Here is an 11,267-nt window from a genome sequence, read left to right as displayed (position 1 = left end):
GGCTTGAGCCACCGCGCCCGGCATCTATACACACATCTTTGTGCCCATGACCAATTATTCCTCAGGATAAATTTCCTGAAGAGAGATTACCGTGCCAAAGAGCATGTATTTCACCTGGGGCTTCTAATTCACATTGTACACCACCACCGAGAATGTGTTTGCCCATACTCTCATATTCAGATGACCCAATGTGTTCTCTTATCAATGCTTTTTTCCTTCCTGTGGGTTAAACCATGAATGAAACAAAGCAAAGGGGTTGGGATGGGAGGCAGTTGAAACAAACAAGAAATTTCAAGAGTTCCTTAATTCCTTCTTTCTAATTCCTCCCACACTCTAATGATTTTTCCAATTTGGAACTCTGGCCTGACTGGTTCCACCCTCAGCTCATACACCAACTTTCCCTGCCCATCCCTCTTCTGTATTTTTGAGGTTGATTTAGTCTCTCTTCACTAGCGAGTACATACATTCCTTTGAGGTGAGGGACATCACCGTAAGTGTCAAGGTTTGAACAATATCATCACAGGGTCACCGTGACACGCCCAAGGATTCTGAAATGTCAGGACCAGTCTTGTTAGAATGAATTAACAGTCTCCCACACTGATCTGCCAGCCATGAGAACAAAGCCACACGGAAACTAAAGACACAGAGGCAGTGTCCAAGAGCTGGCTGGACATTCCTACATCTCCTCTGATTCTCAACGTTCCCTGGGCGCACTCCCTTCCAATTCCTCCACCACTAGCCCGGCACTGAAATGCCTTTACTTCCTGTTCCTCACTTCCTCCACGATCTGGGATCACGCTCCCTTTCTTCCTAAAACTTTCACACCTAGTTTCGGATAGTTGACCGTTTTGCACAAATGGTAACATTTACCTGCAATTCCTAGTGTGTGTTTTTTTCCTTCCTTATCAAAAAGGGCTGTCTTGTTCAATTTATGAACCCAATTCCTTCTTCCCTCAAGACTGACACAGAGATTGACTTAAGAGTATGCTCAGGTCGGTTAAATTTATAAATACAGAACTGGGTATCGCATGCTTGACCACGTTACTCATTTTATAGACGTTCCTCTTGCTGGTGGTACTCACCCATAAAATAAAACACCCAGAACTTTGCACCTGGACGTGTCAACACTCAACAACCTTTGTCCTAGGAACTCAGGGAGTCCACAGCTGGCTTTTAACACCCCAGAGACTGAAGGAGGGAAAAGGATGTTGGTTGCGACAACTGGGCCTGGTATAACGCTAACTCCCGTTTTGGCCAAACCTCCTCCAACACACATGTCCAAAGCCACATTCTCATGTAGAGAAGGCAAAACATTTGCTTTCTGGGTTTACCTTCTACCATTTCAAATCAACTGTGCCAAAATTTTCCCTATTCACCAGGATTCTTCATAAAACGTACACTTCTATTTTTACCGATTTTAAGACAATAATTAACTGCTCTATCTTTACAAAAAATACACAAAGTGATACAGTCCAAAGACCAATCCTCAGACAAACTCAAGTGCTAAACATCGGCAGGGAAAAACGGGAGACCTCACAGCTAAGACACTCGGAGAGGCAGCTTTCGGCGCGGCGGGGAGGCCCCGCCCAGACTGCGGCTCCGCCCCTCCTCCCACCCCTCGCTAGCAGTCCCCGAGCCCCGCGGCTCCTCGAATTCCCCGCCCTCGGCCCCTGCGGGCACACTATGCAGGCCCCGCCCCGGCCCCGCCTCGCCGCGACGTCAGTTGTTATGTCTCGGCTCCGGCTACAGCCGCGGCTGATCTACGGCTCCGGGGGCTAAGGCCACGGCCTCCTGAGGTGGCGGGGGTGTTGGGGACGGCGGCCGCGACCGGCGCCGCCCATCGGAGCGGGGCAGGCGCTGCGTGGCCGGGAGGCAGCCGAGGAGCCGCCTACAGGAACGGCTTCAGGGCCTATTTTTGCTTTTTTCGCTCCGAGACCGATTCCCTCTGCAGAGACCGCGACGCCCCATCCTGTGTCGGGCCGCGGAGTCCGCCCGGCTGAGAGGTGCCGCCCGTCCGCCGGCTCGAGCGAACCTGGAGCCACCGCCGTGCCCGCCGCGCTTCTCGCGGAGCCTGGGCTGCCGGCGGGGCCTGGGGCCTGGACGTCGGGCGCGGCGCTGCGGCGGCCGCTCCTACCCGCGCCTGGCGCGCTGGGCCCCGGGCCTGGCCCGGCCGAGCGCCGCCCCCTCCTGACCCGCGGCCGCGGGAGTCCGGCCCCCAACAGCCCCTCGGTCCCCGGCCTGCTGCCCGGATCCCCGCCTCCTGGGCGGATCTGAGTTATTTTTTGGTCTCTTCCCCTCCCCCTTGAGATCGCGGCACCAGAGTGCCGCCGACCCGCCACCTGGGTCAGGGTCCCCCACCGGGGACGCGTCCCTAGTTTCGTTCTTCCCCGCGAGCTCTCCCCGCGCCCCTCTCCTTTCGGTGCTTAATGGATGGGGGTTTTGAGTTTTTCCCCTTTATTTTTGTCGCTTCCTGACCGGGAGGCCAGGCGCGAGGCTCTGCGCCTCTGCGTCCCTCGTCGCCGCCTCACGCCCGCGCGGATCCCATCACCTGCCTCCCCGCGGGGCATGGCCGGCCAGTGACGGCGCCGGGCGGCCCGCGCGTGGACACGGGGCCCTCGCCCAAGCTGTCCCCGAGCCGCAGCCCCCACCCTGAACCCTTCTCTCTCGCGTATTCCGAGCTCTCTGGAAAGAGGATACTCCGGGGAAGATGTGGCTGAAGCTTTTTTTCTTGCTCCTCTATTTCCTGGTCCTGTTCGTCCTGGCCAGGTTTTTTGAGGCCATTGTGTGGTATGAAACTGGCATCTTTGCCACCCAGCTGGTGGATCCGGTGGCGCTGAGCTTCAAGAAGCTGAAGACCATTTTGGAGTGCCGTGGGCTGGGCTACTCAGGGCTGCCGGAGAAGAAGGATGTCCGGGAGCTGGTGGAAAAGTCAGGCGAGTATCGGGCTTCCCCTAGGGTCCCCTCCACCTGGAAGAGGGGACGACCTGTAACTCCTGGTACCTGGCTGTTCTCCCAGAGTGAGGCCTTCCCTAGAAGGGTTAAAGCTGCCCAGGTTTCTTTGTCCAGCTTTCTACAATCAAGTATGCGGATCCCAGCTTTGAGGAGGAGGCTGAAATTATTTGGAGGGGTGTTGGTGTATCCTAAAAGGATAACCTTAAAAAGGTTATCGTAAAATGACAGTTTTAAGTGTAGCTTCTTAGCGTTGTTTACTAAGTTGAGTGATTTTCTCAAAATTTGGGAATATCAACCGGTTACAAACTGGAAAGCATTGTCAGTTGAGTTCATAAAAACATAAGAAAAACTCAAAAATATTGTCTGTCAATAGCAATATTTGTTACGATAGTAATAGTAAGATACCCAGAGTAAGGATACATCTTTGGAATGCTTACTATCAGAGGCACTTGGGCCTAGGATTTAAATATTAAATCATGAGTTTGGATATAGACAGTGTACACCATACAGTATTAGCTTTTCAGACTTTAAGTTTGGTGAAAATAAAGCGAACATATTGTATAAATGCCTGCTTTGTTTGAGTTTATATTTTTGTTAGGATTTTTAAAAATTTGCATCTTGGATGTAAAAAAAAAATTTTTTTGTCTTCTGTGTCACAGGCACCCTTGCATCGTTTAATGGGTTGAGAAATAGAAGTGAAATAGTGCTGAGAGAATATTAAAGTCTTAAAGAATGTGTTTTTAGTAATTGTTGGTTTTGGTAGCATTGGGTGAGAAATATGGTTAATTTTTTTAACTGCTGTACAAAGTATATCTTTGGATATGCTTCCTGAAAGTAGAATGTAATTTGAGAAAGGCTTTCTGGGTTGCTGTAGGAAGCAGTTGAAACTGATGGTTATCTTTTTTGTTGTTTCAGGTATTTCTGTCAGCTGTGTCTTTTACAAGACAAATCTTTTCCTTCTTTAGTACTCTATAGACATGTAGTGTGATAGACAAGAATATGAGCTTGTTAGTAGTTTAACACTTGGATATTTGTAGGTTTCGGATTATAAAACTCATAGCTCACTATTAGGGTAGAGGAGAGGAACCCACTCTGCAAAAGTGATAAATGTTTCTTGAGAGAAAATATAAAATCATGTATTATTCTTGTCCCTTGTTTACTGACTGGTTTATGATGATTCTTATTTCTACTATAGGGGGAAGAAATAGAGTAACTAGAGTAAGATCTCTAATAAATAAACTCTCTTGGTTTAGAGATGAGAAGTGTCTTAACTGCTAAAACCAAATCATTTTTTATGGAAAATAGTTTGATCACACATATTTTTTTCTTTTGACTGCTATTTATTATTGCCTTCTTTTGGGCCTGCAAATACTTGGCACTTTGAATGTATTAGGAGTCCCCATATAACTTAAAGATGCACAGCCCACAAAAGTATGACTCAAATCACACATTTTATGGCAGAAAACTCATGGTATGGCAGTTTAACTTTAAGATATGTGAATGGTTTTGCTGCTATCATGGTGCAGTGCTTGGCTTCTCACTGTTTAATATTTAAGGTGAAAGTTAAAATAATTTGACCTTAGTGTTTTCCTTTCCTTTTGTTTAATGGTACATTTGATGTTAATTTGTTTAATGATACAAATTTACACTGTAAATTTGTATATGAATGTGGAGTTTGTTTTAACAGGTAAAGTTCTAACATCCAAGTCATACAAACCCTGTTGCTCTTTTAAGCAGGGCTGATGACAAATTCTGTGAACCCAATTCTAAATCTTTTAAATAAGAAGCATATAAGCCATACTGTTTAAAAATGTGTATGAAGCCTGGATATGTCATACACAAAGCTAAATAATTAATAAGGTGATGCCTTTTTGGACTGGTACAAATTCAGTAATTTCCTAATAATTATGTGATAACCCCACTAAAATGTAAGCCCTATTCTATAAAAGACGAATTTTTGTCTATTTTGTTCACTTTTGCCTGACAACACAGTAATTTCTTACTACATACTTACTGAATGTATGACTCTTAAGTGGGTGTACTCAGGTTCTACTAGTAGTTCTTGTCTCTAGAATACAGTTGAAAGTACAAGAACATGATTCGTAACAGTGTAAAAAATGGAATTACTGAAATTGGGAATCTAGGATTTTTACAACCTTATTAGTATTATTCTTTTCCTTTCTTCAGGTGACTTGATGGAGGGTGAGCTCTATTCTGCTCTCAAGGAAGAAGAAGCATCCGAATCTGTTTCTAGTACCAATTTCAGTGGTGAAATGCACTTCTATGAGCTTGTAGAAGACACAAAAGATGGCATCTGGCTGGTTCAGGTATGAAAAGCAGTGATAGTTCTTGATAATTTGAGAACCTTAAAAAAGTTGTTTTTACTAAATAGTGTATACCAGCGAGTGACACTTCCGTGTACTTGTGTCTTGTTTCTCACACATAACTCAGTTCTCTTAGGGAGGCTCTAGTATCTTCTTAAAAAGGTTTTGGAGACTGAGGAAAATGAAGATTGAGTAGTGGGAAAGAGAAAGTTGGCGGATGGGGGTCAACTTTTTGTTTAGAATCCGGAGAAGCAAATCTATTTTAATTACTGGACCTCATTGAATTAAGAAATACACATATATATCCCTTTTATTTAGCGATTTACTCTGTTTCTCTTGGTTTTTATCTCCAGTTTTTAATTCAGTGGCCTGAATAATTTTTCTATATAAGAACCCTAAAGTAAAAGTGAAGGAATAATTGTATTAGGGAAATAGCCAACTTTGTGACCATGTGGAATATGGTGGGGGTGCTCATTACGTAACTCATGATGATGAGATTATACTTTTTAACTTTTTTATACATCTGTTTTTATGATAGCAAAACTGTGAGACTTAATTAGCATATTAGAGTTTTAGAGCTATGAAGGACGTTAAAAATATTTTATGCTTTCCAAGATGTGATTTATGGTAAGTGGGAACACATTATCATTTACATGGTTTAATGTAAATTAGAAAAATCTATATTATATGAACATGTAAATTTCATAAATATTGCTTAGGACAGGACTAAAGTTACTTACATTTTAAAACTGTGCATTCATTTAAAGTGACATATCAAGTAAATTAACAGCATGAATGTGGCCAAAATTATTAACGTAGTCTGTGAATGGCTGAAGCTTGGAAATTATATCAGACTAACCCTTTCTGAGACCCTGAGAGGTGAAGTAGCTTGCCCAAGGTAATGGAACTAGTTGGTAATATTGAACCAGGATGAAATCCCAAGCCTTCTGATTTCTTTTCTGGTACTTTTGTTATTTCACACTGGAGTGGGCAAAGTTTGATTTAGGGCATGAAAATTAAAATAGTTTCTTCATATTTCTCTCTGAATGCAAAGACTGCAGAATATGGTAGAGAAAACTTTGAGTTCAGAGACCTTAGTTGCAGGTCTGGTACTGTCACTAACTAGCAGTATGATTGTGAATGAGCAGTATGATTTTTCTGCTGCACATGGCCTCAAATAAATACATATACATCTAAAGGGGATGGAATAGTACAGTAGTCCACTGTGCTAAAGGGTTGAGATTTGGGAATTCTTCCAGAGATTACATTGTTTATCCATGGCCTTTATTGTAACCTTCCTATTGCTTTTGTCCTTTTACTTTCTAGATAATCTAATTCATTAACTTTTAAGTTCAGCAATGGGAGAGAGAATGGAAGGGTATGCATGTAGTCTATACGTTATCCATTTAAATTTTAGTTTATTTCTATGTTTGTTTTATTTAGTTTATTTTAGTTTAGTTAATTGGAGTTGAAAAATAAGCTGTAGCTTTTTTTAAAGCTTTAATTTATAAGTATATTGTTGTTCTATTTCTTTTCTCTGGTACTAATTTCTCTTTTCTTTTTTATTTTTGTATCTTTTATCTTTTCCTACCCAAATCAAAAGGATCTGGCACTTATTTCTCATAGTCTGATTGAGAAAGACACTGGTTTTGATAGTTTGAGATTTTATTACTGAGAATGAGTTTATTAGGCAGTCCCACTGCCTTGTGTTCAGTGTCAGTTTGTCACCCACACTGACTAATCCCATGGAAATAAATGGTGAAGATGTTGCACACCTTTGAAACTTGGAAGGGCCATGTCTGAAGTCTTGAGTTCTTTTGCTATGTAGGATGCAGTCTATAGGCAACAAATAAATTCTGGTTCAATAGTTAGCCATATGTTCTTGGCTTGTAAATGATCTACTGATTTTGATGTCCTGTTAAAGATACCCATGAATTAAACTCCTGTAATAAATATGTGACAGAATTCATCAAAAGTTTGTTCAGCAGATGTGGGTGTGCCCGGCCCTGTTCTGGGCCCTGAAGATATACCAGAAACACATACCAAGCTAAGGCCTTGCTCTGTCAGGCAGCTTACATTCCAGTTGGCAGAGGCAGACACCAAATAAATAAATACTTAAGGCCAGGTCCAGTGGCTTACCCCTGTAATCCCAGAACTTTGAGAGGCTGGGGTGGGCAGATCATGAGGTCAGGAGATCGAGACCATCCTGGCCAATGTGGTGAAACCCCATCTCTACTAAAATGCAAAAAATTAGCCAGGTTTGGTGGTACATGCCTGTAGTCCCAGCTACTTGAGAGGCTAAGGCAGGGGAATCACTTGAACATGGGAGGTGGAGATTGCAGTGAGCTGAGATTGTGCCACTGCACTCCAGCCTGGCAACAGAGTGAGACTCCATGTCCAATAAATAAATAAATAAATAAATATTTACTATAACATCAGACAGTGGAAAGTACTAAGAAGAAAAATAAGCTGATTAAGGAAATGAGAGTGGCAAGGAATTCTCTGGTAAGGTGACACTTGAATGAAGAACAAATAATGATAACAAATGGTACCATTATAAATTCTAGTTGCTAAATTAATTTTCCTCTGAAAATATTTTTAAACTTCATAGGTATTGATAGTTGAAAAATGACTCTTAAGAAAAAGAGAATGTGTTTCTATGGTTTTCTGTGTATGGAAATGATGCAGTAGGACACCTACTTAATTTTACCAGTGACGCTCAAGGTTTGCTGTCTGGCTTGAGTTCCTTGGGACCGGTGGCATATAACTGTCAAATGGCTTATATCTGTCAACTGACCACCACTGTCTGGCTTGTGTTCCTTGGGGCCGGTGGCTTATATCTGTCAAATGGCTGGCCTGGTCTGAAAGAACAATCTCTGGCAGGACAACTGAGAAGAGTGAGATTGAAACCCTGTCCTTGGCACTGTGAACTAACCACTTAAGCTAATCAGCACAGCTACCCTGGTTTAAGCCCTTAAAAGAGGGTTGTATTTTTTTTTAAAGCTATGTTTAACATTGAAAATATCTACTAGAAACAGAAGAGAAATATTGTCTCCATTTCTTGCCATTCTTTCAGCTCAGATCATATATTTTAATCTATGGTAAAGGATAACTTTCAAGATTTCAGTTTTTAACAATTTGAATCGTTGTCCTTTTCTGTTTACAGTAGTCCCCCTTATCTGAGGGGCACACCTTCCAAGATCCCCAGTGGTTGCCTGAATCCGTGGATAGTACCAAATCCTATATATACTATGTTTTTTCTTATACATTCATACCTGTGATAAAGTGTAATGTATATGTTAGGCACAGTAACAACAACTAATAATAAAATAGAACAATTATAACAACATACTGAAATAACTTTTATGTAAATGTGGTATCTTGCTTTCTGAATATCTAATTGTATGTAGTATTTTTGGACTGCAGTTGACTGCAGAAAGTGAAACTGAGGATAAGGGGAGGCTACTGTATTTTAGAAGAAGCTGACTAATTTGTTCTCTGTCATTTAAGTCTCTGAGGAGTGTTTTCATAGATAAAGATGCACAGATGCCAGCCAGTTCAGTCCTCTTCACATTTTCAGGTTTTTCCAGGTCCATTCTACATATAGTCTCCATAATGAGAACAGAACTAATTTTAGTTTTCAAGGTAGCAACATACATATACATCTTTACCATTGACATACTATGTAATACATGAAGAACTAAGTCTTCTTTTTTCTAAGTTATTTCTAACATTGTTTTTCTGCTTTGTCCCTAACCTAAGCTCATATCTTTCATTAGCTATTCATTTAACAGTTTTGTGGATTCTTTGGCCCCAGTCTTCATAGCATCACAGATAGAAGATGGTTACTATTTTTTCAAAAGACCCTTGGTCAGAGAAGCAGTTGGCATTGTGGATAGGCTTCTGAAATGGAGAAGTTAGCATAATTTATGGGTTTTATGGATTTATCCTCTTCTTAGCATTTCTATTTCTCTGTTTTGACTTTTGTCATAGTTCAAAGAAGGACATATTTGTTCCCTACTGGCTGTGTTACATCACATGGAATTTAAAGTCACTGGAATTGAGGCAGCAGTAAGAAGCATCATATGATTTAAAGTAAAGCTTTGGGTCAATATTTACTGAAGTATTCTGTCAATGTATTTCCTGTTTGTTTGACAAGAGTTAATAGCTGATTTTAAACTTGTTTATCTTTGCTCCTAGACAATAATAGTTTTGTTCGAGGAGATTCTAAATTACTTATTTCTTATTTGACACTACTATGGAGGTGAAACACATAACAAGCCACTTTATCTTGGTATAAGCGTTTATAAACTCATAAAGTAAGAGTACAAAAAAATTTAAAAACCACTGTTTTGTTTTTGTCAATCACTTGTCCTCTCTCTTAATGGTTTTATATAGTTTGCATGTATTAGGTTGGCTTATGATTTTGAAAGTAGAGCCTATTATAATGAAATACTGACAAATGCAGAAAATATCATAGCATAACACTCTTGTTATTCCAAGGAGTTAAGTTATTTAACTAAACCTAACGTTATTGTATGGAGATTAACAATATTAAAAGGGGTATGCCACATGTTTTGATCAGTATTAAACCCCACCTTGAAATAATGAACATTTTAAAATGCACTGAATTAGACATCTTTATGTCTGAGATCGAGAACATTGATGTGCAGTTGCATAGCAAGGTACTATTTATGCCACTGTTTATCTTTGCTCCTAAACAATACTTTTGTTCAGGGAGATTCTAAATTACTTATTTCTTACTTTTCGGTGTCCAGAAAACATCCCAGTGACAGGTTGCTGGGGAAGGGACCTTGATTATAACAGAATTCAAAAACTTAAGAGTCTTTCCTTTAGAGACTCTGTGTAATCAGAACTAGAAGAATGAGTTATTAAACTGTACAAAGCTGAAATCATTTGGTTCAACATAAATATTTATTGAGCACCCACATGAGCTAGGCACTATATTTGCTGCAAGGACTACAGTGGTGAGCAAGTGTGTTAGATGCCAGTTAGAGAGGCAGATACCCTGGGAAAGGGAATGGAAAGGTTGCTTCACTTTTAGCCTGTGTTGCCAAGTCTGTTCCAGACCTGGAACTCAAGCTGTACTTTGTCCAGTTTTATTCGAGTCTTTGAAAATGTTCCCCACATAGAATGTTCCTTCCTGAGCTGCTGAGGAAAATATCTCCCTTTAATGAGACCAGCCATATGAATGTCACTCAGAATCATACTTCTAGGATATGAGCTGTAAACTGGGGGCTCTTAGTGGTATAACATAGTATGTGTGTGTGTGTGTGTGTGCATATATGTATATATATAATGTATATATATATATTAGGCTGAGAATATTTTGTTGTGCTATGTGACTCAGCCAGATGAGTTATTTTGTGAAAATATTAGCATTTTTATAGTGGTTGGTTAATTCAGACTCCACCAAATTTAATTTATGCTAAACCTTCAGTTGAATTATATAACTAAAACTATATAGGACATTGGACAAAGCAATTTCTAATTGCATAAATATAGCTGTGAAGTAATATGAAAAGCTTTCATGCAACGCCCAGAAGATTTTTCATTTTTGTGTAGCTCTGTCAGTCAGGGATCCTTAAACCCTTCAAAAACAAATGCTAGAACAGGTTGCTGAATAAATAAGGCCCTGGCATTGAGCATTATCTTGTACCTGCACCAGGTATGTTTCCAATTCTTTTCACTCACCTGTCTCTGCTGGAACCAGGAGATACCTGGGAACAAGTCCCTCTCATTCCTCCTTCTTTTCCTAACATTGGAGTTCTTCTCACATGCTCAAAGATACCTGTGCAGTGAACAGGGTCTTCACTGAAAGATGCCTCTAGACTTAGGAACTAAATATTTATACTGGCTAGGCAACCTCTAAACTCCTTGAAGCAGTGTCATTATGCACACAGACCTGAAATAAATGTTTGAGTTATTTGCAACCTTGATCAAGAAATGGGATAATGCCTGAAAAGGGAG

At 40.9% G+C, this 11,267-nt stretch overlaps 1 protein-coding gene across 3 annotated transcripts in view; it reads left to right on the top strand.

The window, feature by feature from the left end:
• Window positions 1-1,724: 1,724 nt before the first annotated feature.
• The window catches only part of LOC108310005 (charged multivesicular body protein 3), a 110,454-nt gene continuing 100,911 nt past the window's right edge, over window positions 1,725-11,267 (top strand). Inside the window, exons 1-3 of one of the 3 annotated variants that reach the window (XM_037741371.1) lie at window positions 1,725-2,933; window positions 5,140-5,279; window positions 9,270-9,641. In XM_037741371.1, the coding sequence (XP_037597299.1) occupies window positions 2,708-2,933; window positions 5,140-5,279; window positions 9,270-9,365 (462 nt within the window). In that variant the 5' untranslated portion in view covers window positions 1,725-2,707 and the 3' untranslated portion in view covers window positions 9,366-9,641. Of the gene's footprint in view, window positions 2,934-5,139; window positions 5,280-9,269; window positions 9,642-11,267 lie in introns of those variants that run through there. The other 2 variants (XM_037741373.1, XM_017536642.2) reach the window with 2 other exon arrangements.

This window comes from Cebus imitator, unplaced genomic scaffold (genome assembly GCF_001604975.1).
Source record: "Cebus imitator isolate Cc_AM_T3 unplaced genomic scaffold, Cebus_imitator-1.0 Scaffold99, whole genome shotgun sequence".
Classification (NCBI taxonomy): Eukaryota; Metazoa; Chordata; class Mammalia; order Primates; family Cebidae; genus Cebus; species Cebus imitator.
Note: the sequence above shows the minus strand (reverse complement) of the source record. Positions and strands in the feature narration are given on the sequence as shown.